General features: G+C 44.6%; 2 protein-coding genes across 6 annotated transcripts; both read left to right on the top strand.

Annotated features, from left to right (window-relative positions):
- The first annotated feature begins 2,259 nt into the window (after positions 1–2,259).
- On the top strand, positions 2,260–18,114 carry LOC149304815 (NACHT, LRR and PYD domains-containing protein 12-like). The gene is made up of 8 exons (XM_089478729.1): positions 2,260–2,291; positions 7,864–8,194; positions 8,607–8,690; positions 9,106–9,162; positions 10,619–12,398; positions 13,354–13,440; positions 14,967–15,134; positions 16,794–18,114. Exons 2-8 carry the CDS (start codon positions 7,864–7,866, stop codon positions 17,122–17,124), a joined length of 2,838 nt encoding a protein of 945 aa, XP_089334855.1. The 5' UTR covers positions 2,260–2,291; the 3' UTR covers positions 17,125–18,114.
- Positions 18,115–19,507: 1,393 nt separating this feature from the next.
- CUNH19orf84 (chromosome unknown C19orf84 homolog) lies at positions 19,508–24,409 on the top strand. 5 transcript variants are annotated; one of them, XM_089478856.1, is made up of 2 exons: positions 19,508–19,527; positions 21,321–24,409. In XM_089478856.1, exon 2 carries the CDS (start codon positions 21,371–21,373, stop codon positions 22,766–22,768), a length of 1,398 nt encoding a protein of 465 aa, XP_089334982.1. In that variant the 5' UTR covers positions 19,508–19,527; positions 21,321–21,370; the 3' UTR covers positions 22,769–24,409. The 5 variants fall into 5 exon arrangements, with proteins under 5 accessions (XP_089334982.1, XP_089334980.1, XP_089334979.1 ...); XM_089478854.1 differs by lacking the exon at positions 19,508–19,527 and adding an exon at positions 20,203–20,270; XM_089478853.1 differs by lacking the exon at positions 19,508–19,527 and adding an exon at positions 20,415–20,522.
- Positions 24,410–24,892: the final 483 nt, after the last annotated feature.

Raw genomic sequence — 24,892 nt, 5'->3', positions numbered from 1 at the left:
GAGCTATAAAAATGCAAGCAGCTGCTTTGATCCATACCAACAAAGTAGTTCTTGCCATTTTAAACTCCATCATGGGAGGTCTTTTATAAATCCAATGGGTTTTAACTGTCCATTTATGGTCAAATCATACGAAACTTTTGAAGCTTTTGTAAGAAGTGCAGGTAACAGGATTATTGAGATGGTGTAAATAATCCTGGGAGAATGTGGGTTGAACTTGTTTTCTTTACATGGATTTCGAATGCATCCCACTAAGGGATTTTTCAGGAGGGCTGCCAAAAGCCCTGCAAAACCGAGGATAATCAATCTCAGGCGTTTCCCTAAGTTTTCCTAAAAGGTTTGCATTGTTGGCTGTTGGAATAACCGATGCAGATGAACCCACTATAAGTTGGGAGAAGACTCCGCATCTCTTGAACGTGTTTCAAATACATCCGTATCACATCATTCGCTGTGCCGACCCTGTGAGCAATAGAACATGCAGAAATGCACAGAGATAAAAAAATTAGCGTGAACAATAAAAACGGAATGCATGAGTGAGATTATGTGCATGGTGGCGCTGCAAAACAAAATGTGTGAATAACCCCAAAGGGTCCTGATGTCCTGATCCTGCAGAACCTGGATTCCCTGCACCACTGCAAAGTACATATAAATCCTGAAAGAGAGGAAAGGAAGGAGGGCAGAGAGAGAAGGAGAAGGAAATAGTGAGGGAGAAAGCAGATGAGGGAGGGAGAGATCTCTAGAGTCACAGCCTCCTCCTTCTCCTCCTCCTCTCTCTGTCTCTCTGTTCTCCAGATGCTGCTGACCAACACCCTCGGGGAATGTCTCCTCTGCTGCATTGGCTTTTTAACAGGCCAAATTATTATTGCACACTGACAGTAGCCGGGGATAGTTTAGGTCAGTTACAGACTTCCATGAAAGCCAAAGATTCCCCCCCCCCCTTTTTTTGTTTTTACATTGAAGTGAAGGGTGATGGTGCTAGAAGGTCAAGGGCAGAAGGACATCCAACAGCCTCCTCTTCCCTCACTCATTTAATGACTTTTGTGCTGGGATGGCATGTGTGTATGTCTGTGCGGGCCTCCGGGATAATCCGCCCGCCCTATTTCTATTATGTCTTTTCTTTTCTTTCTTCCTTTTTGAATCCTCCAGGCTTTTCATTTGTGAAGATGGAGGCACTCTTTTTACCTTGTTGCTCATTAAGAAACTGTAAAAATCCTCTTAAACATAGCAGGAAAATTGGCCTTTGCGCGACTACAGCTCCCCAAACCCCACAGCATGGTAAATCATATATCCTCCAGCTATCCTGCTTTGGCAGGGACAGTCCCAGTTAATCCTCTGTCATCCCACTTTCGAAGCTGCTTTTAAAATGTCCCAGTTTGTCTCTCCTCCTCACACTTAGAAATGTTCCTTCAGTCTCCAAATTTCTAGCACTGTCGTAATTGAAAACTTCTGTTGAACTTTTAGAATTATCATTTAAGCGTGCAGTGAAAAGGTGCAGCCAAAGTTACCAAGTTGTAAAGGATCTCTCTCTCCCTTTCTCTCTCTCTGCAATACTTGAAATTTGGAGACTGAAAGAAATTTTCACTGGGAGAGGGGACTGAAATCTTATGGGAGGGAAATGCACTAGAGTGGTCTGGCAAAGAATAAAAGTGCATGTTGTTTGTTGTTGTGTGCCTTCAAGTCGTTCCCAACTTATGGCGATCCTAAGTTGAACCTATCATGGGGTTTTCTTGAGAAGATTTCAGAGGAGGTATTCCATTGCCTTCCCCTGAGGCTGAGAGTCTGTGGCTTGCCCAAGGTCACCCAGTGGGTTTCATGGATGAGCTAGGAACTGAACCCTAGTCTGCAGAGTTGGAGTTCATCACTCAAACACTATGCCACACTGGTTCTATCAGACAGGTATATTTGTGTACTGTAGATTTGGGGCTTAATGCTGAGTAGACATGGATATGTGTGTGCTGGCAATGACATCTCTTTCAATTAGGCAAATATTTGAAGAGTGTATCTGAAGTATATTTTATTTACCTCCCTGCTAAAGCTGGTCAGTGGAATTCTGCCACATCCAGAATCCAATAGCCCAGAGTTTTAAAAAGTTTGGCGCACAACTCCAAAAAAAAAACCCAGGTTGCATGGCCAATTTTTCAAGCCAACCAGAAAGTGTGCCCATGATGGGGCAGTCACTTCCGTGTTTCCTGTGGTAAATATTTAACCTGAGCCACTCCTTGGTAACAGGTGATCTGCAAGCTCACTGAAGACTGTTACTACACAGAGAAGCACCTTCCACATTCGGCTACCAGGTAGGAATCACATTATTGCATTCCAGGCTTGGGGTGGTGGTAGTTTTTCAATAGGCACATTGACTGAGAAGGATAGGTGTTTCTTCTGCATTGTTAGGATCGGGAACCATTCTAGAAAAGGCCATTGATCTTACTCAGTAATTGGGAAAGTTATTTTTGGCTCCACTGGAGAACAATTTGAGGGTATATTCAAAACATTTCCAACTATTCCATTCAGGTCAGGCTTGCCGGTTGTTAATCCACTCGGCCCCCTTTTCCCAAAGCAGGCTTCCACAAATATTTTCCTCCCAGATGTGGGCATGTTGGCTGGGAATGATGGGTGTTGTCATCTTCCTTTGGGGAGAAAATATTGGACCTCTAGAAATAAAGTTTCTATTACATGTTGGGAACCGGGGAACAGAAGTATATTTCGTCTAGTGCAACATGCATGCAGAATCAGTGTTCATGCGCAGCTGCATAAACCACTACACCGTGTACTAGGCACACCCTCCCCCTGTTGGTAATCACTTTTTACAATTAGTTGAAGTTGCCAAATCTAAAGCCAAGGTTAGTGGATAATCATATGAATGAGTATTGGGATGTAGTGTGGAGCCAAAAAGAAGATGTGATGGAATGGACCCCGTGAGGTTGGAGGGGTTAGCTAGTGTTATAATATGTGTAGCGTGCCAGGAAACCATTGTCTCTCTTCAACCCATTGCTGATGGACTGCAGTTTGTTGATACACTCCAATTCTGCTCTTTTTCTTTCCAATCTTGCTTTGTAGTCTTTTTGTTCAAGGTCCTCAGAACAGCAGTCCCCTCCACCTCATGCATCTGAGGAAGTAGGCTCAAGTCTACAAAAGCTCACACTATCAACCTCTGTCTTTCAGTTAATCCCTTTAAAGTTCTCCTTCTTCTATACACCCTCTAAAGGTACAAGAGTTCTTGCTAGTTTCCAGTCTGGCATCCCCCCTTACTGTACCTCCAAGTTTTCAAATAGGGAGAAATAATATAGCACATCGTTGTAGTTGTTGTGTGCCGTCAGCTCGTTTCTGACCTATGGAGACCCTAAGACCAAGCTATCACTGGGTTTTCTTGGCAAGATTTGTTCAGAGGAGGTTCACCTTTGCCTTCCTCTGAGGCTGAGAGAGTGTGACTTGCCAAAGGTCTCTGGGTGGGCTTCCATGGTTGAGCAGGGATTTGAACTCTGGTCTCCAGAGTCGTAGTCCAGTACTTTAAGCACTACACTACATTGGCTGTCACAGCATATGGGCTTTATTTAAAAGCATATGGGTTCGACAAGCTTTATGCCCTTCTGCATCAACCCTTCCTTTAAAGAGGAAATTTAGATGCTTGCTTTAAAGGGATTGTGTTCCCTTGGAGAGTGGTGGAGTCTCCTTCTTTGGAGCTTTGATGGTGTATTCACACAAGTTCTCTGGTGTGAACTATCAAGGAATACAGAGTCCACTAAGCCATGCTATGCTTTATGGTGCAACTTTATGGCTTTATTATGAGGATCCTTAATCATTTCTCTCACACTTTTCCTCTCCAGAAGTGCTTTGTAATTCTTATCTTGTTTATCCTCCCAATAACCCCTAGAAGTAGTTAAGCTGAAGAGATGCAGAACAGGCCAGTCAAGGTCACCCTCCCTGGATGAAGAGGGATTTGAGCCAGAGGCTGATGCAGCCCAGATGGCAGCAACACCCCTCCCCAGCTGGTTGAATGTTGTTGTGCGAGAACAGGGTCCCCGGTCCTTTTTTGACAGAGCCTCCGTGCCTTTTCGCATCTGCCGGATGTTTAACAGATGCCTGCTGATCAACAAGTGCAGCGGACTAGGGATTGCCTAGTCCATGGCATCGGAGAGCCATGCCAAGGATGCAGAGATGGCCATGAAATCCATCGGACAGGCATGAAAAGGGAGCAGAGTTTTGGTAGGGTTGTCAGACTGAAAGCTGGAAATGCGTCCTCTACCTTTAATGATTGGATAGAAAAGAAAATATCATTAGAGGTTGCATGTCACGAAACATGGGTCCATTCACATGATAGAGTTATAGTCAGCCCGCTGAATGCATAGATTCCTTATCTATGGATTCAACTATTCACAGTTTGAATATACATACATACATACATACATACATATATATATATATTCCAAAAAGCAAACCTTAATTTTATCATTTTATATAAGGGACATCCTTTCTATGCCATTGCCTTTAATGGGAATTGAGCATCCACAGATTTTGGTATCCACAGCCAATGGATACCAAGTAGATACCAAGGGTCCACTGTACTTGAAACCACACAACAACAACAATAGCAAAGGCCTACTGCATAGCAGTGCTGTTCCATATTAACTGCCCTGTTCCATCCTGGGAATTGCATTTTAGGGAAGAGCATTTAGGATTCTCAGCCAGGGCACTCGACTGCCTCCCCAAACTACAAGCCCCAGGATTCTATGGGATGGAACCATGGCAGTTAAAGGGAATGACCATGCTAGAATGGCGTATTGTGAATGGACCCCAGCCCAGCTAACTAGCAACACATGCTGAAATTCCCTCCTCTAAACATTAGGAGGAATGTGCTGACAGTAAGAGCTGTTTGACAGTGGAACACATTCCCTTGGAGAGTGGTGGAGTCTCCTTCTTTGGAGCCTTGATGGTGTATTCCTGCATGGCAGGAGGTTGGACTGGATGGCCCTGTGATCTCTTCCAACTCTAAGACAGTATGATTCTACACAACCATTAAAGATACAGGGGCCCTCTCCAGTTGAGACAGAACAGCACATACTGTTGGTGTTTTATCAGCCGTTACATGCCTTTACTCACTAGCTGAATTCAACTCACCATGCAACAAAAAGCCGCATCTGCATTGCAGAATTAAAGCAGTTTGACACTGCTTTGACTGCCATGACTCACGGCTATGAAATTCTGAGTTTTGTAGTTTTCTGAGATGTTTACCCCCTTTCTATCAGAGAGCTCTGCTGCTCTAACAAATAACAGTTCCTAGGATTTCATAGGATGGAGCCATGAGAGTTAAAGTGGTGTCAAACGGCATTGATTCTGCAATATGGCAGCAGCCCTTGAAGTTGCTGGACTGCAGCTCCCAGGATTCCTCACCATTTGCCATGGCGGTTAAGGATCATGGGAGTTGTAATTCAGCAATATAGGGAGGACTGCATTATTCCCACTTCTGTGGTACCAACTGAAGAATATTCCTTGGTACAGATCCATAGCATTGATGTTCAGCAGCTCCCTGGGCCTGGATTGGGATTGCAGAGGGCAGCCCCACAAGGGTAAAGGCATGGCACTCAGATCTCATTCTTCAGTCTAAAGTTAACTGAACCTCTGGCCTCGATCAGCAACTAATTTCCCTTATCACTAGGGTTGCTAGAATGAAAGTTCAACTTCTTAGCTTCCGTTATCAGCGCCTTGCCTCTGTCTCCTTGGAGAAAATTCATGATAAAGAGAAACATTTGGTTCTGTTAACTAGTTGTGGCCCTTCCCTGATTAGAACAGCATCTGATCTGAAAGACAGCTCCAAGCAATTTTGTCGGTTAATGTAACCGAGTTATTAATAGGAATATATATATATATATATATATATATATATATATATTGCTGAATGGCTCCTGCAGTGCGGTTGCTTCCCCTCTGACCCCATCTAAGGAAGCAATTTGGATGGCTTGAACCACATAGCAATCATGATTCCTCACTGCAGTATTTGAATTTTCTCTTGGCTTCTGAAAAACAGATAGCTTACCCTTTCTGTTTTTATATCCAACTCAGCTCATATATTATGAGTCTGTGGCTTCAGGATGCAACCACAGACAGAAAATTCTGGTGGTTGTGGTGGTGGTGGTAAATTTTCACACTACAAAATTATAGTGCTAACGTGGCTTAGTGGTTTGAATGTTGGGCTATAACTCTGGAGACAAGGGTTTGGTTCCCAGCTTGGCCATGAAAGCCACTGGCCAAGTCCACATGCTCCCTGCCCGAAGGCAATGGCAAACCTCCTCTGAACAAATCTTTGCCAAGAAAACCTCATGATAGCGACACCTTAGGGTCGCCATAAATTGGAAATGACTTGAATGCAATAACAACGATAATAACAACATATTCTATTTTAGTGCCATGGCAACATCTTATGGAATCCTGGGATTTGTAGTGTAGGGAGGTGTATTAGAGCTCTTATCTCCTCACCAAACTACAAACTGAAGCATTTCATAGGATGCATCTGTTGCACTTATATCAGAACAGAGCATCTCCTTCAACATTTTATGGATGAAAATTAGGATTGTTGCCTAGGCAACATCGAATGCTAAATGTTATTAATGAGGAAGAACACACAGCCTAGGAAAGTACAATAACATCCAAAATCCACAAAACAGTGATACCTTTATTGGACCAATTAAAATGTACAATATGTTGTTCATAGTTCCAATGGTATGGATACTCCCTTTGAGATCCAGTTTGTCTCCATCCTTTTGTGAGGATGAAAGAATATTCAAAAATTGGTTGAAATATGGTTTTCTTAAGTGTTGGGAACCCACAAGGAAAATAATCCTAGAAGGGCAAGAGACTAAGCAGTTGGGATTTAATCTGTATGATAAATGTACTCTCTTTTTCCCCCACAGAAAATTCATTTTCTGCACAGAAAACAGCATTTCTTCATAGAAGAAAATTCCCTATAAAGAAAATAGGACTTCTGCACAGAAAATGCCCTTGTGCAATTTTCTGCACAAAAATGTTTTGCGTGTGCAGAATAAGTCCCAAAGTGCAAACAGTCCACTTTTCAATGACTCCTCTGCAGCAAGGAGATGGGAAAATGTAAAACTATTCATTCTTACCCATGAGAAAGACATTTATTAATATTTATATCCCAGTGTGCTAGGCTCCAGTACTATATTTATGCCCACTGGTTACAACTGTTTTTGTTCCTTCCCTGGAAGCTCACCACAGGACAGCAGGTGATGACTTACAGACTGACATTGTTCCCTGGATCGCTACTCTGAGTAGTACTTTGGTAGAGCAATGAATATCCACTCAGGGAGAGAGCAAACAGTCTTTGGGTGATAAGGTATGGCACTGATCCCCAAATCTCTTCCTCAAAAGCACATGTCTAGAGGGTTTATGTATTCCAAGGTATTCCAAGACTTCACTGATTTTTTGCTGCAACTTGCATATACTCTCTAGAGGGTCTATGTATTTACTTATTTCCTCCTTCTCTTCTAGCTGTTGTAGTGCCAGGGCTCACACTCCTCTCTGCCGCAGAAGCAAGGAGGGCTAGATGAAATATCCATCATCCCATCTTCCCAATAGCTCCTGCATTTCACCTTGGTCTAGGAACCTTTAGTTGCTTACTGTCTTCATTTCCAAACAGAAGCATATGCTTTCTCTCTCAGTTTGTGTTTGACAAACAACCTGTGAACAGTTGTGGTTGGTACTTGATGTACAATGCTTAATGACATGACCACAGGCTCTCCCTCTCTCTCAGGTTTTGGCCTGGAAGTCTCAAGGCCTGGAATGATCCTGGCAATCCTAAAACACACACACTTCCTTGCTTAACCCTGTTATTTCTTCTTTCCTCTCTTGCAGATGGCTGCACCCCCAGACTGTACTCAGTTAATCCAGAAGCACCGGGAAAGGCTTCTGCGCTGGATTGAACCCAACCCAGCTCCCTTGCTCCGTCGACTCCGGGACTGTGAGCTCCTCACCCAGCCAGAGTATTTCTCCTTGCTGGAGACAAACCCCAAGACCAACCAAGTCATTGCACTTCTGGAAAGGGTCAGCAGGAAGCCTGAGGAAAGCCAGAAATTCCTGGAGGAGCTTCAGGAGCTGTGTGAGGTCTATTGTCCTGAGCTGCAGCATTGGTTGCAGACATATTATCCAGAGGAGAAAAATGGAGAACCTCCTGCAGTCCAGCCAGGTATCACAGCAACACACACTTGGTCACAGGTTCACCATGTGTAGCTCATGGTCATTTACAGCCTTTTGTGGGTTCAGTACAGCCCCTGAGACACTAACCCCTCCCCAAGATCCCCAGCACTTCAAAAATAGCTTTGGTCAAAAAATCCCCACTCCTTTTTTGCACGGAGCCCCTTGAAACAAATGAGAAAGCAACGAGAAATGACTCAACTTCATTTTTGGTCATTCAGAATGGCAGGTATGACATGAAGTACAGCCCTCCAGAGCTCTGGAAGATGCCAGAAGAGAGCCCTTTCAACTCCAGGGTCCACTCCTACTCTGGGAAGAGAGCAAGATATGCCAGTGTGGAGACAAGACTGAGCAAGTATAAGTTCTTATATTGTTTCTAAATCAACGCTTGGTTTTCTTTCCAGATGCTCCAGCTCCATCTAAACCTAGAAGATCTCTCTTGAAATTTTGGAAGTCAAAGAAGTACAAGTTTCAGAACATGTCTGCAGGTAAGTCATTCTCCCACATCACCATGTTGGACAGTGGTGGAAACACCTTGAGGGGTTGTTGGACTTCAGCTCCTAGCACTCCTCACCACTGACTATGCTGGCTAGGGCTGCTGGGACTTGGAATCTTATAACAATCACTAGGGTTGCTTCATGTTCACCCTGATGTTCCTGTTCACTATTTTTTATTATATTTATAACCTTGTCTTTCAGCCAAGATTGCTTTCTAAAACTGCTTGCAATTAAAATCCACAAATGCTGTAAAGGCTTGTTGGAGCTGGGCCCTTTCACACTACACAGTTATGGCCCTATGACTCCACTTGCACTTCCATAGATCCATCTGGTGGAACACTGGTTTGCAGTTTAGGGAGGCATTATGTGCTTGATCCACACATATATTTTTTTCCTGCCTCACCAGATCAGGAGCAGAGCAATGACTTGCCTTTCCGAAGAGGCCTGAGCCGACAACTCAAAGGTAATTAATGTAAAGTAAATGCCTTAGTTTGCATCAAGAAATGATAGTTCAGGTGTTTGAGAACACACAGAGAAAAGAGCACACACGAGTTTATGGCCAACCCTATCATTAGGCATAGTAAGGCGGCTTCCTCAGGTAAAAAATGCAGGGCAGAGATTGAAGGGGGAAAGAAAGAATTATCCCAGTTGGGGCTGCCAGACTGAAAGCTGGTAAGACCTTTTGCATGGCTGTGCAAAAGAAAGGAATTCAGCAGTTGTTGCTTATTTTCTGGTTGAGTCACTAGAAACAACTCCTGAAATACCTCTTCTGCACCACCATTAAAAGCATAGGAGCCCTCTCCACTTTTCTTTCATTTTGTTTTCCTGTGATTAATTTTTTATTAATTTTTAACACAAACAGTCTAATTTAGAAACAAAATGAGATACAATCAAAGATAAAGAGACCAAAGGGGTAGTGCAATGGAAGTCCTTCCTTAGGATTCCCCATCTGTTTGACCAAACTATTGGAATTACACAGACAGCTTAGCATTTACCTGGCTTTATTGCCCTCTCCTGTTTTCAGCATGTTGTCTGAACTAGGGATCCTGGATTGTTCATCCAAAACAAGCATGGATCATAAACCAAGAACAAAAGCTGGGTTTGAAGTCCTCTGGCTTGCGAGGAAGCCAGGATAAAGGACAAGCCAGGTTAGGATGAAGAGGGTGATATTTAATGTTGCATTCAGCCAGCTGGACTAGGACTCTGGGGAAAACATGGTTTGAATCCTGCTCAGCCACAGAAACCAGCTGGGTGACTTTGGGAAGTCACACTATCTCAGCCCTAAGGGTAGGCAGTGATGACCTCCCCCAGAAGAAATCTTGGCCAAGAATATTCTGTGATATGATTGCCTTAGTTTTTACATTAGTTGGAAATGACTAGAAGGCACACAATGACTAAATAGCATTTAGCATTTACATTTCTATGCTGCTTCATAGTAAACTAAGCCAAACAGGCTGGGTAATTATTTTACTGACCTGCGAAAGAATGAAAAGTTCTGTTGATCTCGGATGGCTCCAACATGGACGTTTTCCAAATGGGAGTTTTGGACTTTTGCTCTCTAACATTCAGTAGCTTATGATTGTTTAGAATTATCCCAACACTTTAAAACAGGACTTCTGGAGACTACAATTCCCAGAATTTCTTAAATCTTGTGGCCAGCAGCCATGTTGGTTAGGGGATTCTGGAACTTGCATTCCAGAAACGTAAAATGTCTATGGCATTTATCAGACGAGGTTTCTGCAGCTCAGATCTGGGGCTTCTGCAGATTGGGCCATTTGCATTGACATGATAAGGAGATGTGGATTTTGGGAGTGGCATTCCAAAATATTACCTTTTCAAGCTCTGAATGATCTTCTGAGAACAATCTTCTGGATCTATTCTGCTCTTCTAATTTCCCTATATCATTGCTCACCTGCCAGCTGCCTTGCAGAATCACCGCCGCTCACTGCTGACTCGCACAGAGAAGCTTTGCACCAACGTGGATGATACAGAATCATGTGGGCACATAGAGATCCGCTACACTGACCTCCTGCTGTCTGACAGCCCTCGTTCTGGCTCTGCCAGTCATGACTACTTGCATCTGGCCTCTCGCCGAGCACGCCTCTACTCCCTCCATGCCCCCCGCCGCTTGGCTCTATCCCAGCTAGTCTCCCCACTTACTGGGGAGAGTTCCCCACCTCTCCGTGTGATGCTGAGTGGGGCTGCTGGTATTGGTAAAAGTGTAGCAACACAGAAGATCCTCCATGACTGGGCACTGGGGGCATCTTTCCAAGGTTTCCTTTGCCTTCTGGACTTTTCCTTCCGAGAGCTCAGCCTCATCACAACCCCTAAGAGTCTTGAGGAGTTGATCCGCAAGAAACACATCCATCTGAGTGAGGTTCTCCCTGAGCTGCTAGATCGGCCTGGGGAGCTCCTGGTAATCTTAGATGGTCTGGATGAGTTTAGGCATCCATTGGACAGCCAGAATCCATGCCTCCGGTCTGATCAGCCTGCTCACATCAAAGAGCTGGTGCATGGGCTTGTCTCTGGGACACTGTTGCCTGAGTCAACCATTGTGGTCACATCCAGGCCTTCTGCTAGCCTTCCAGAAGATCTCTTTGACCGTCATATTGTCATCCTTGGCTTCCAAGAACAGCATGTCCGGGAATACTTCTTCCGCTTCTTCCGGGATCCCAAGCGTGCCACTGCTGTGCTCAGCTACATCTCCATCCATGATGGCTTAGCCAGCCTCAGCTTTATTCCCCTGTACTGCTTCATTCTCTGCACAGCGCTGGGGGAGTTCTTCCCTTGTGCTGGAGTGATGGAAGCCTCTCCACCCAGCACCATCACCGAAGTCTACCGTCAGTATCTGTGTACCATCCTTCGTTTACACAAGTCTCCATCAGGAGGACCAAACTGCACTCTGGGAAGGGTGAAAGACCTAGTACTGCAACTTGGCAAGCTAGCTTATGCTGCCACACTGAGAAAACGGACAGTATTCTACATGGATGAGTTACGAGGTTTTGGGTTTGACCCACAGAACCTGCCTGGTAGTTTCTTGAACCGGATCTTCTTCAAGGAAAATGATGAGGTCTATGGCTTCTTCCACTTAACCATACAAGAGTTCTTAGCTGCAATGTACTCTGTAGTAACTTTAGACCCCAGTACTGAGGAGTTAACATCTTGCCTCGATCTCTGGTGGGATGGCAGTGCTCAAGAAGATGGAGAGGCAGAGAGAAATCTATCGCCGCCAACTGGTTCATCAGACAGACTTCTCAGCTATACCAGGGAGTTCTTGAGTGGACCCCAACAGTGGGACAGCCTGCAAATGTTTTCCAGGTTCTTCATGGGACTCTTGACCTCCAGGATGGAGGGCAAGCTGGGAGGGTTGACAGGCCGCCTGACAGGTGATCCCCTTATGCCTTTGGCTGACTGGTTAGGAAGGAAGATTCAATATGAATCAGACCGGAAGCTGCTATCTTTGCTGCACTGCCTGGCAGAGCTGCATCAAGATGAAGTGACTCAGAAGGCAGCATCCAAATTGGACGAGGTGGACCTTTTCAAGGTAACCTTGAACCCTGCGGACTGTGCAGCTCTGGCTTATGTTCTTGGCTGCTCAGAGGTCAAGATGCTCCGGAATCTCAACTTAAGTTACAGCAACATGGGCATCAGGGGTCTGAGGCGATTGCAAGGGCTTCTCCATCGATGTGAAACACTCCAGTGAGTATTTGCTGCTGCAATTTTCTTGCTTTGACCATGGCCAAATGTGGAAAGGGCACTGCACTAACCATTTCTCTGCTTTGAAAGAAAGCTGCAGTTCAGGGGAGACCCACTTTATAATACAATCAGTGTGGGAAATTGTGGAGGGGGCAGAGACCATTCTCCATGATGCCTTTCTGGTGGGCTGCATTTCAGCATGATGGCAGTGACCTAATGTCACTCACTTCCAGTTACCATTTGGGCCATTTTTCAGCCATTGTTTTATTTTTTCAAAGGTTGGAGAGGGTTTGGGAGATTTCTTTTTGGGGAGAGATAAATGTCTGCATTTGTGGCCATTTTGAAGTCTTTGGGGTTGGTTTGTGAGTATGCTCAGCTTTGTATGTTTGATCTTTAGATCTACATTGTTAACAGAACTACAAGTCAAAGGATGTTCTGTGTAAGGAAGAATAGGAACACTAAACTGGCTGACGTTTGAAAAAGTAACAAACTGGGATGCCTTTCAGTTCAGTGGGAGGGAACACCCTCTTCTTCTTTGTCCAGCATAATGTCTTGGGTCAACTCTAGTGGAAAGTATATGCTTTTTGTGAAGTCAAAGGCTTTCATGGCCAGCATCCATAGTGTTTTTGTGGGTTTTTTGGGCTATGTGGCCATGTTCTGGAAGAGTTTATTCCTGTTGTTTTGCCAGCATCTGTGGCTGGCATCTTCACCAAAAATCTGAAGATGCCAGCCACAGGTACTGGCAAAACATCAGGAATAAATTCTTCCAGAACATGGCCACATAGCTCAACCCCCCCCCCCCCACACACACACACAAATAAACCTATATGCTCTTCCATTCTATATTGAGGGAGCTGGAGTGGTGTCACCTCTATCAGGGTGGGCCTGTGGTGCCTTCTTTACACTGCCCTTCAATGAGATTGGGATCTGCATTCTGAACGAGTCCTTTCTGTTCCAGATTGCGATACAATTCTCTGGATCAGGAGGCAGCGGTGATAGAAGCTGCAATACTGAGATCTCCGGAGTGTCGGGTGAAACGGCTGCTGTGAGTGATCAGGAATGCCTATCACTTCTTCTCCTCAAAAGTCCTGTTTTGTTTTTTTATACCCTATAATGTTGGTGTTTAAAGGCTAGTCTCAACTTGTATAAAACCATACACTCCAACTGTCCAGATGTGTCAGGCACAGTCCTGATTTATCCTCTATCAACCCATTTTTTTATTCCAGTTTTCCTCCCACGTTCGTACTTTGTCCTTGGCTTACTTCAATTGCTGCAAATTGAGTTGAAAATTAAAAAAGAGTTTATTCTATTCAATCAGCAGAAGAGAGAGGAGAAGAGGGGTCAGATTCTTGCCCTTCCCGTTTTGTTGTTGTTGTGTGCGTTCAAGTCGTCGCTAACTTATGGTGACCAAAGGTGAACCTATCATGTGGTTTTCTTGGTAGGTTTCTTCAGATCAATACCTAAAAACAAAAATTAAAGTTTTTAATTCCCTTTATTAGAGGTTTCATATCATCACCTTCACAAGTTTGGGCATTAGCTCCTGTCTTTTAATATTTGTTTCACCACATTCTTTCTTCCAAAACCTATAAGTAGATTTTGTGGAAGGATCTGATATATCCAAGCCTAATTTTTCAATTTTTGTCTTATGTGCCTTTCATGTGGACTCTGACTAATGGCAACCTGTTCATAGTTGTTTCTTGGAAAGAATTAATCAGAAGAGACTTGCCATTGCCTTCTTCTGATTCTGAGATAATGTTACTTGCCTGAGGTCACCCATTTTAGTGACCAAGGGAGAATTTGAACCCTGGTCTCCTGGAATCTTCATCCAACAGTGAAGCCACTACACCACACTGGCTCCTTTGCACTTAATACAAACTTAATACAAATGCAACAGGAACACTTAATGCTTCTAAATATTGCAATCCTCCATGTTCTCCAACACCGTTCTCCAGGCCAGATTATTGGACTCTTTGTTATTTTTTACTTCACCTAAATTTTGTACCATTTAGCTTGAAGGGTTCTGGGGAAGCCAAAGGTTCACCACAGTCATGACATGTAAGCGATCCTAATAAATAGATAACAAAGCCCTGAATGTGAGGCTTTCTGACTAACTGCTTGTGAGGGATGGAGACAGACTGGGGGGAAACAGACCAGGAGAAATGCAATGGCTGGCTCCATGAACAGAAATATTCAACAATGCAAATTTGATAATGGGTTTCCATATTATCTGGGCATAACAGCTGAGGTGAACAGTCTGTCCTCCACTTAAAAGATTAATAATTTGACTGGTTGGGTTATATTTATTGGAGGTCAGCACCAGAGTAACAGAGACCACAAGAGACAATTGCCCGGTTTATGAGAAGTGTGGAAGGTTCAAAATGCTTCCAAGATAAGAGGTTATAAAAACACAGTGCTACAAGGCGCATGGGAGAGAGACACTCCTGAGGAATGGAGTTCCATAACTTGGAAGCAGCCACCAAGAAGGCTCTCTCTTAGAAAATGATAGATGCGTTATATGGTCTCTCTGTTAAGTGTCTTGCTTTTTCTTTCCCTCTCCCCCGACCCAAATAGGTTTTGTGGAAACTGCCTGGGTTCAGAGGGAGTGAGAAGCTTATGGGATGCTCTGCAGCATAACACGACCCTTGAAGAGCTCTACCTGGATATCACAGGGATCACAGACAGTGGCCTGGATAATATAGTGGATTCCCTGATGGGCAACACCACTCTCCGACTTCTGACGTGAGTTCCCTCAGTTGACATTCCAGTGCAATAAATTTTGCAAAGACTTGGCAAAGTAATTAGAAGCCTAGCAGAGCAAAATTATTTCAGAAAGAACTCAAGAACCAGTTAGAGATGGTCAGATTTTTTACAAAGATCAGCACTCAGTACAGAACCTTGTGGAACCTGGTGATACAGGCATTTTGGACTTCAACGTCCAGAGATCCCAAGCAGCTTGACCAACAGTCATGAAGTCCAAAATACACAGCATATTATTATTATTGTTGTTGTTGTTGACATGATGAGAGGGACCAGGGGAGCTGAAAGCTCCACAGAAACTGCCCCTTTGGTCACCTGTAGCCTATGGCCCAAACAGTTCTCCTTTCTGGCCTACATCCATGTGCATATTTGTGTTTTTTGTGTTGTGGACTTTGTGCTTTACAAGGGTAAAACATTTGAGTACCACTGGTTTAATCCACTACAGGTCTTTCTGTTCCATCAGAGATTCCATTTGTGGACTTCCACACTTTCCAAGAGACCCAGCTGCAAGTTTTGCAATTTTGCGACAGTTTCACTTGCAAGGGGCTCATATTTCTAAAGCCAAGACATTTCGGCATTGCTTGTGAGAGGATATTTTGAAGATTAGAGGAATAGAAAGCAGGTCTATTTTTAAACTTCTGTTTTTCACCAGAAGAGAAGAGGGAAATGAGTGAGCTCCACACGAATAGGTATACATGGAGGAAATGGGCAAGGGTTTCTGATATTTTTAAACTTTTTTGTCATGGTACAAAAGGTAGCAAAAAAGTAGAAATGCAAATGCAGTCATATATACATACATAGAGAGAGAGAGAGAGAGAGAGAGAGAGAGAGATTGGCCTTCAAACATAGGACTACCTCAAAAAACTACCCCCTGGTTTTAAAAAGACATTGGAAGAACTCCAGTGCAGATCCAACAAATCATTACAAAGAGCCCTGCAAAAGAATAGAATGGGCAGATGTAGAGGTGACAACCAACAAACCCCTGCAAAACTGAAGGAGCTACAGTGCAAAGATTCACATTTCTTCAACCATTGATAGCCTTAACTTACTCAAATATGCCAAAAGGGTATACACATGTGTAACAGAAACGTACACATGTGTATTTAGTATCTGTTCTTATAGAAGCCAAGGTGGCATAGTGTTCTGAGTGTTAGACTGGAGACCAAGATCTGAATCCTAACTTGACCATGGAAACCCATTCGGTGATCTCAGGCAGGTCACACACTCTTGGCCTCAAAAAATGTGTTGACGTCTTAGGGTCGTTGTAAGTTGGAAACTACTTAAAAGAACACAATAATACAAATGCCACTAACAAGATGCCAGGCTAAGTCGGACACAAAATTGGTTAGGGCGAGTTATTTTCATTTGCCAGTCAACCTAAATCAAAATATCACATTTGGTCAATTGGTTCATAAATGTGTATCTTAGAGGAATTTGTTTAGGAGGTGCCCCCAAAGTACTTGATGGACTGGTTCTAAATATTAGTACAATCTGCATTTTGATCTCAATAGATAACAAACCAGGTTTGCAGGACCTTTGTTCATGTATGTGGCGCCATGACGCTTCAAATGATGGTATAGATGTCTGTATATCACTTTCCCCCGGCATGGTTTAAAACCCATCTCAATTCTTTTTTTCCAGCATTGTGGGGAACCGACTGAGCCAAACTGGGAGGAAAGTGCTTTCTGAGCTGAGTCATAAAAAGCCAGAGCTCAAGATCATAAGCAGTTTTCTGTCCGACATGGGGTTGCTCCAGGCATATTTGGACTGGGTGGAAGAAATCAAAGCCGACCGGGAACAGATGGAGTCGGTCAGGAACGCGGATGCCCTGCGCTCGGTCCTGGAAGTTTTGGTGGAAACGGATGACCCAGGAGCAAGTGAGGAGGCTCGGAAAAGGGCAGAGCACCTGAAGGAAGAGATCACTGCCCTCCTTCTGAGGGAGGAGAATGCAAAAGAAAACGGGATGGGATGATAACTGCTTTGCTTAATTGTATACACAACACTCCTGACAGTCCAAAAGGGCACATCGATTCGGATCACTCCGTATCGTTCGAGGGAATGGAGGCAGCTCCATTTAATCCTGAAATGATATGTGCAAATATCAAAAGGGGTTAGAATGACTCGAAGAAATTTGCAAACCCAAAACAACATGGGAACAACAAACCCGATATGCATCATTGCGGGAACCCACATCTCCTTGGGACAAAAAATAATGAGCGTGAATGCCTCCAAAGATGCTCAAGCAAAAGAAAACTGGTGCTACACCTCTTAGCTTTTGTGTTTTTCATCAATCACTTTTTTGCTGTCTTGACCACACTTTGATATTGCTTGGCTGCACATATCCCAGTTTTCATGTGAAATGTTGTGTGTGTTTGTGTGTAGGGTGTGTGTATATGATACCCCAGTTATGGTTGTCTGACCAGAGGGACCATGGCCATGAGGAACAATTCCCATTATCCCTAGGCAATGAAACCAATTACAAAGGATGGTGGAAGCTGCAATCCAAAATCACCTGGAGGTCTATGCATTCTCCACTCCTGAGTTGGAAGAAGGACCACAGGCAATGACTTTCCTCCTGCATCCTGGCCAGCAAGGATAATGGGAATTAAATGGGATTAAAGATATTTGGTGTGTGTGTTTTACTTCCCTTAATCTTTTCTATGGACTGCTAAGGACATATTGTGCAGATTGAATTACTATGCAGGAACAGCCCTGGCTAAGTCTGTTGTGAGCGGCTGAAATGAACACAATCGGTAATCGCGTCTCTTTTTTAAAAAAGGCATAATCTTTAAAGCAGCTGCTGTTTATGATCCCAAAGGGAAAAATGCATGCCACCGAGTGGATTTACCTGCGTAGGCACATTGCCATTATATATTATGTCCTCAGGATGGAAAATGAAGATGCCTTCGAGGTATCAATGACTGAAATACAGTCGGTCCTCCATATTTGTGGCTTTGACTTTTGCGGATGTCATTATTTGCGTTTTTGATTTCCTCTATGAATCTCTAAGTCCAAGAGTTGTGTTGGAGAAGTTCATAGAGAAAACACTTCTCTAGGCATTTGTAGGTCCTCCACCATGACTCTATGGTCAAATTCTGGCAGATATATATATATGTGTGTGTGTGTGTGTGTAGTTTATATATATAGATTAAATATAGTTTAAATAATCCAATTGCAACTGGCTGGATCCTGATGCTTGCCTGGCATGGCTTCTGATAAATGGTTTAGACAAACTCTCCCAATTTAGCAGGGGATGATTGGGATGGTAGTCATATGGAAAATGATGGGTTGGAGAAAGGCAAGTTTACTCAGGGTTTGGGGTATTATAGGACTTAAGCCCTATCAAGGATTCTAAACTCTGAAGAAAATCTGCATCCTTCCAGATAAATACAGGTTGAGTCCCCCATATCCGAAAACCTGAGACCTAAAATATTCCAAAATTGTCTGCACGGGAGGCTGAGACAGTGAGACCGCGGCTTCCTGACGGTTCAAGGCATGCAACCCTTGCTTCTTGCACAACACTGTTGAAAATATTGTGTATAAAATCACCTTTGGGCTATGCATACAAGGTGTATGCGAAATGCAATTTAGACTACCATCCGGGTCCCATCTTTGGTATCTCATTATGTACATGCAAATATTCCAAAATGCAAAACGCTCCAAAATCCCAAAAGCTTCTGGTCCGAAGTGTTTTGAAGTAGAGACTCAACCTGAATGTGTCCGCGTGTGTTGGCGTGTGTGTGTATATATGGTGGTGTTGTTGTCATTGTGCAATTTCAGGTCATTTTTTTTTTACTTACAGTGACCCTTTCATGGGGTCTTCTTGGCATGTATATATACAGTGTGTGTGTGTCTGAGGCAGCATGGCCTAGCGGTTTGGGTGTTGGACTATAAGTAGAGACCAGGGTTCAATTTCAATTTCCAAGCCATGTAAACCCACTGAGTGACCTTGGCCAAGTCACACTCTCTCAGCCTCAGGGGAAGGCCATGGCAAGCCTCCTCTGAACAAATATTGCCATGAAACCCCATGATAGGTTCGCCTTAGACGTCTTGAAGGGGCACAAAGCAACAGTACCAGAAGCAGAAATAGTGGTAGTACTAATAATGGTACTGTTCCCACTGAGAGGGAGACTCTGGCAGCATCTGCACTGCGGAGATGATCCGGTTTGATACCACTTTAGCTGCCATGGCTCAAGGCTATGGAATTCTGGGAATAATCCAGTTTTGAAAGCGCTTTAACTGCCATGGCTCAAGGCTATGGAATTCTGGGATTCCCAGAATTCCATATCCTTGAGCTATGGCAGTCAAAGTGCTCTCAAACCGGATTATCTCCGCAGTGTGGATGCACCCTGAGAATAAACTGAGGCTTTCTGAGGTAGGAATGCCTTGAAAACCATGGGGGGATGGCTATGATACTGTTATTAATCAATTAATTAATTATTAATTAATTAATTTCTATTAAATTCCGATTTTTCTATGCAAGGCGTTTCATAATCAAATGTAAAACCCAAAGCCGACTTAAATAAATGATAGTTTATTATATATGCATTTAATAATTCGTTGGTTCTCCTCAGTTATAATCACTACATAGTTTTCAAGGCCTTCCCGCCTCCTTTTTTCGCTTTCCCTCAACGCTCCTTATTCAGGCTAGCTTAGCGAATGGCGCCCCCATCAGGCGAGCGCTAGTATCGCCCGCCCAGAGGAGAGAAGGAGGAAGGCGCATCTATCTGGTCCACGCCCACTTTGAAGAGGTGGCCCCGCCCACAGTTCTCCCCCAACAAGCGTAATGCGCATGCTCAATGCTTTTCTGAGCGAGCGGAGGGTGGGGTGAAAAGTATGGGAAAGCGTGTCTCTGGACCCCGCCCTCTTTGAGCGGGTGCCCCGCCCACGCTCCTCCCCAGCAAGCCAAACGCGCATGCTCAATATCTCTCCGCGTACATGGAGGGAGGAACCTCGAGACGATAAGACGAAAAGGGGGACGGCCTAATAAAGACCCTTGGCCCCTCCCCCTTTGAGTGAGTGGCCCGCCCACCGTTCTCCCCCGCCCACAACAAGCGAAAGGCGCATGCGCAATGCTTTTCTCAGCGCTTGAAGAGCCTCGAGCGTCGACTGTGGGAGGTGTGTCTGAGAATACCTCTTGACCCCGCCCCCTTTGGGTGAGTGTCCCGCTACCAAACGCGCATGCTCAGTTCTTCCATGAGCGCGTGGGTTGGAAACGGAAAGAAAGAGGGTTGTGTGTGTAACGAAGTCACTGGGGCCACGCCCCTTTTGAGCGAGTGCCCCGCCCACCGTTCAACCCCCAGCGAAGGAAGAGCGCATGCGCAGTGTTTGCGCGCGCTTTTCCTGCCCTCCAGCGAGGTTCGGCGGTCGGTAAGGCAGTTAGGAATGGAAAGAAAAGCCGCTTCACAACATTAAAAGTATACAGTACATGACACGCACGCCAGCTTGTAATAGACTCTGGTCTGATTATTCACGGATTGGATCAATATGTTCCTCTCTAGGAATCCCTGGGTCCTCCAGCGTAACTCTATGGTCAGCTTTAACCAAACGGTGCCCTGAAAGAGCTAGAGATTCCTAGAGAGGACGCTCCCCTATGGCCTTTGTGGCTCCTCCAGCGCAACTCTATGGTACAATTAAAAACAGGGAGGGAGAAGTACATTAAAAAGGAATGAGATGAATGACAGCATTCACAGAGATTGTTATTGAAAGGATGCATTGCATGCATGCCAGTTTGTAAATATAACATGGAACAAAATCAGATAGTCTTTATAGGCACATGAGCGCATGCCCACGTGTCATTATTATTATTATTATACTTTATATAGTGCCCAACTTCGTGTATAAACACTAAGTTTGAAAAGTCCAGTATATTTCAATGGTAGGACTAATTTATCCATTATTATTATTATTATTATTATTATTTGCTGTTTGTACTGTATTTTGTATTTGGCTTTGCCTAAACGCCACAAAAGCGTCAGATCTCACCCGGATCTCGCAAGCCAAGCAGTGCCCCTCAACATACTCCAACTCCCAGAATCCCATAGCCTTCCTCCAAGGCAGTTAAAGCCGTGCCAAACGGGGTTATATCTCCAGTGTGGATGCAGCTTAAGAAACAGCGGAGATTCCTTAAACACATCTCTCTTCTCCATTCTGTTCTTTCTTCTGCAGTTTCTTCATGCCCGCGGCGAGTTGCATGAATACCACCGAAGGGCTTCCTCATGGCTGAAAAGCAGCCGGACAGTCACCATTCTCCAGAGAACAGGCCGGTTTTGGTGTCGTCCGGTTCCTCTTCCACGCTCTCCACCGCTGCTGCTTCCGACCTGCAGCCCTTTTCTTTGGGCCGCGTGTCGTCCTCCGTAACATCTCCAAGCAACCTTTCCTCTTACACGGTTCCTGTGCGCCTGGATGTCCTCTATTTCCTGCTCAACAGTGCTGCCAAGGGGGCGCAGAATGCCCTGCCATCAATACCTGTCTGTGGCGGACAAGGGGCCTTCTCCACCTGCCCCTGTTCCTCTGCTCAACATGCAGTGAGTTGCTCCACGTTCTGCCACCATTCCACTTGCGGCGGTGCGCCAAGCTGTTCCAGCGGCCAGCAGCTTCCCAGTGGAGGGGCCCACCACCATTTGGGACAGCTTCAGGGAGGTTATCCTGGTCAAGGAGGCTTCAGCGCCGGAGTCCCAGGAAGCCAAAATACTGGATACACTTGGCTCAACGCCACTCACCAAAGTGATGGGCAAAGCTGGCCCGGCTCCGGCTGGCCTGGCTCCAGCCAGCCCAACTCAGCAGACGCCTGGAAAAGCAGCCAAACCACAGCGGGTTGGAAAGGGCACCAAAGAGAGGAAGGTGCAGGCCGTAATAACAGGGGCAATTGGCAAGGCAAGTGGTCCAATAAAGGAAGGTCCTGGGGAGATCGGAGGCAAGGCGCCAGTGAATCGAGTTTCAGGAAGCCAGGGTCACAGAACTGGGGAAGAGAAGGGTCCTCATTTGGCTCAAACGCTGATAGCGGTAGAAGGAACCAAGAAGGGAGTCGTCGGAAGATGCCATGGGATGTCCCAGAGGCCAAACGACATTCAGATGATGGCAGGGTTGGATGGCAGAAGAACCAAGACAAGCTAGAACCAACTAACCCCCTCAGTAAAGCTGTAGGTGCTGGTCCAGCCAAACCAGCAGTGCCTCAAGGGGGTGGAGAAGACTGGGAAACAGATTATGAGAGCGAGCGAGCAAGTTCTGTGGCTCAGGCCGTTGTTTGCTATCCTGCCTTCCAGAAGAGCCAAGGGGACACTCCTAAAACCAGTGAGGATTGGGAAAACGAATGTGCCTCATTTTCCAGTCCACCCAAATCAAGGCCAAGCATCTCTCCGCTTCTGGGATTGCCATCTAAAGATCCTCGAACATGCACTACAAGGAAGGAGAGTTCTGGGTCTCATGAAGATCAGAGCAAGAATGGCGGGTTCGTCAGCTACCTCAAGAGCCTTCACTCTGACCCGCCAGGGAAGTCCAGCTCCGAAGGGTCAACCGAGCTGGTCATCGACACAGACATAGAGTCATCCAAGCTTAGCGAGGTGGAGCAGTCCCCAAAGAATGCAGCTGGAGAGGAGTCAAAAGCTTGGGAGTAGTCCAGGCTACAATATTGGAGGGAGGGCTCTTGGGGAAGGATTAAGAAGAAGCGTTCCAGAGTGGAAGTAGTAGGGTGGTGGAGTGTCAATGGAGTTTGTCCTAAGTTATTTGGCTTAGTCAGAGGGAAGTATGAGTATCGATTGATACAACAATGTGAACTGTTGACTGGACTTGTCTTTCTTTCTTTTTCACCAGTTTGCCCTGGATGTAGGATTCCACTTTGGGACCCAAGGATAACATTCATGCCACTGCTATTCTTTCGACAGTGGGGTGAATGTTTCCAATGGCAGCAGGGGATCAAGTGGTACCCAACTGTGTTGAGAGCCCAAGCAATTCACCCTGAACTGCCCTGGTAAACCATGAAAAGGAAAAAGCACTAGGTGCAGTGTTTCTGTACATCACATTCTCAATTCAGGTTGCTTAAAAGCGATTTCGAATGGAGTGAATTCTCATGGTTTCTCTCCCCCTTTCAAAAAGCAATCTGGAAAACTTAGTTCATTTCTTCACTTGCCTTACCCTTCATGATGTTGAAGACCCCATCTCAGTGTTATGTCCTTCACCATTCAAAATCTAGACCTCTAAATGTTTTGTCCCAAATCTTCCTCCCAGTGTGGCTAGTGTTCAGGGATCATGGGAGTCGCAGTCCAAAACATCTGGACAATTGAAAAGTTTCTTAGCTCCTTGGGATGTGTGCATGAAAGTAGGCCTTAAGAGAGATGTAGTTTGGGGCTGACATTCCTACCACAGTGGATGCTCCAGTCCTCCCAGTGGCCTCTTCGTCACATTGTCAAAATAAGACCACTGCTTAACTTGGCAAATAGGCAGTGCAGTTCATGACAAAACCATCGGTGTAACAACTGCCATACTTCATTGGTAGGACTCTACCAAAACACCTTGTTTGAATCAATCTGTGGCTTGCGCCACTGATCCTGTTGCAAAGGATTAAAACGTTGATTCTGTTTGCTTTTAAAAATAAGACGCATCTTGAAAGTAAGCCTCTGTTCAGTTGATAAAGATGTTGGTGTCAGTCAGATGTTATGATTGGCAAATCCAGAACTGGAAAGTTCAGGAGGTGAGGCTGTATGCATATAAATCATATGGTGCAGAAACATTGCGATAATACCATTTCAGACTCCGGAGTGGGGAAGAGTTGCATATTTGAACTCTTCTCCACATGAAAACAGAAATCTAAAAGATTTTGACAAGTGCATTCTAACTTGTAACTTCTTTCTAATCTTTAAGAGAATTTTATTTTACATAGGAGAGACATTGAAGGATGTGGCCTCCCCTGCAGTCCAGAATGGGACCATCTCAGGGACTCCAATTTGCACTGAAAGCATATGTAGATCACTTGCAGGATCTTCAGTTGTACTGCTGTCAGTCTACATAGTAAATCTAAATGAATGGATTGACAATTTAAGAACTGGTGGGGTGTTTAGGCTCTTTTAAAATGTGGGGTGGGGATCCCTGTTGGATCTTTCTGAACCTGAGTTGCCTTGAAGATAAATACTGTCTTGAGGATCTGCACTTCATAGTTGTTGTTTTGATAACCTCTGTTTCGTCAAGCCAATATGTCGAGATGTCATGGTTTTATTTACGTACATGAGGTTTACTTGTTCGTTACTTGCAATAAAGTTGGCACTGCTCTAAAAAATTCCAAATGGTGGCTTGCATTCAAAATATATATTTAAAGGAATGTTTACATAAGATCCAAAACACACTGCAGAAGTAATCCTGTTTGAGACTGCTTTAACTGCCCTGGCTCATGTCTAGGGAATTCTGGGAGCTGTAGTTTTGTGAGAGATTTAGTCTTCTCTGTCAAAGAGCTCTGGTACCTCAAATTACAATTCCCAGGATTCCATAGCACTGAGTCAGGACAGTTAAAGCTGTCTCAAACTGCATTTTTTCCTGCAGTGTGTTTTAAACCCAAGTTACATACAATTTCTGTCTGGGAACAGTGGCTCTGGCTCGGTAATGCCATACGTTCCTAAAAAGTGATCCCATGAAATATAACCCTCTTGTGGCTGACATTTGCACTGCATCGTAGTTTGTTGTAAACAAATATTTAAAGTACACAATATGCTGTTTACATTCTGCATTTTAAATATTTGTTTTAAATGATT

The sequence above is a fragment of the Sceloporus occidentalis genome, unplaced genomic scaffold (genome assembly GCF_023333645.1).
Source record: "Sceloporus occidentalis isolate IW3139 unplaced genomic scaffold, rSceOcc1.0.p SCAF_13, whole genome shotgun sequence".
Taxonomy (NCBI): Eukaryota; Metazoa; Chordata; class Lepidosauria; order Squamata; family Phrynosomatidae; genus Sceloporus; species Sceloporus occidentalis.
This window is presented reverse-complemented; position numbering and strand designations above follow the sequence as displayed.

Bases quoted from the DNA above. Each gene is read 5' to 3' on its own strand.
- CUNH19orf84 (XM_089478856.1), top strand. From the start codon at position 21,371: ATGGCTGAAAAGCAGCCGGACAGTCACCATTCTCCAGAGAACAGGCCG.
- LOC149304815 (XM_089478729.1), top strand. From the start codon at position 7,864: ATGGCTGCACCCCCAGACTGTACTCAGTTAATCCAGAAGCACCGGGAA. The intron at 12,399-13,353 runs GTGAGTATTTGC...TTTCTGTTCCAG, and splicing joins CATCGATGTGAAACACTCCA to ATTGCGATACAATTCTCTGG. The intron at 15,135-16,793 runs GTGAGTTCCCTC...CTTTTTTTCCAG, and splicing joins ACCACTCTCCGACTTCTGAC to CATTGTGGGGAACCGACTGA.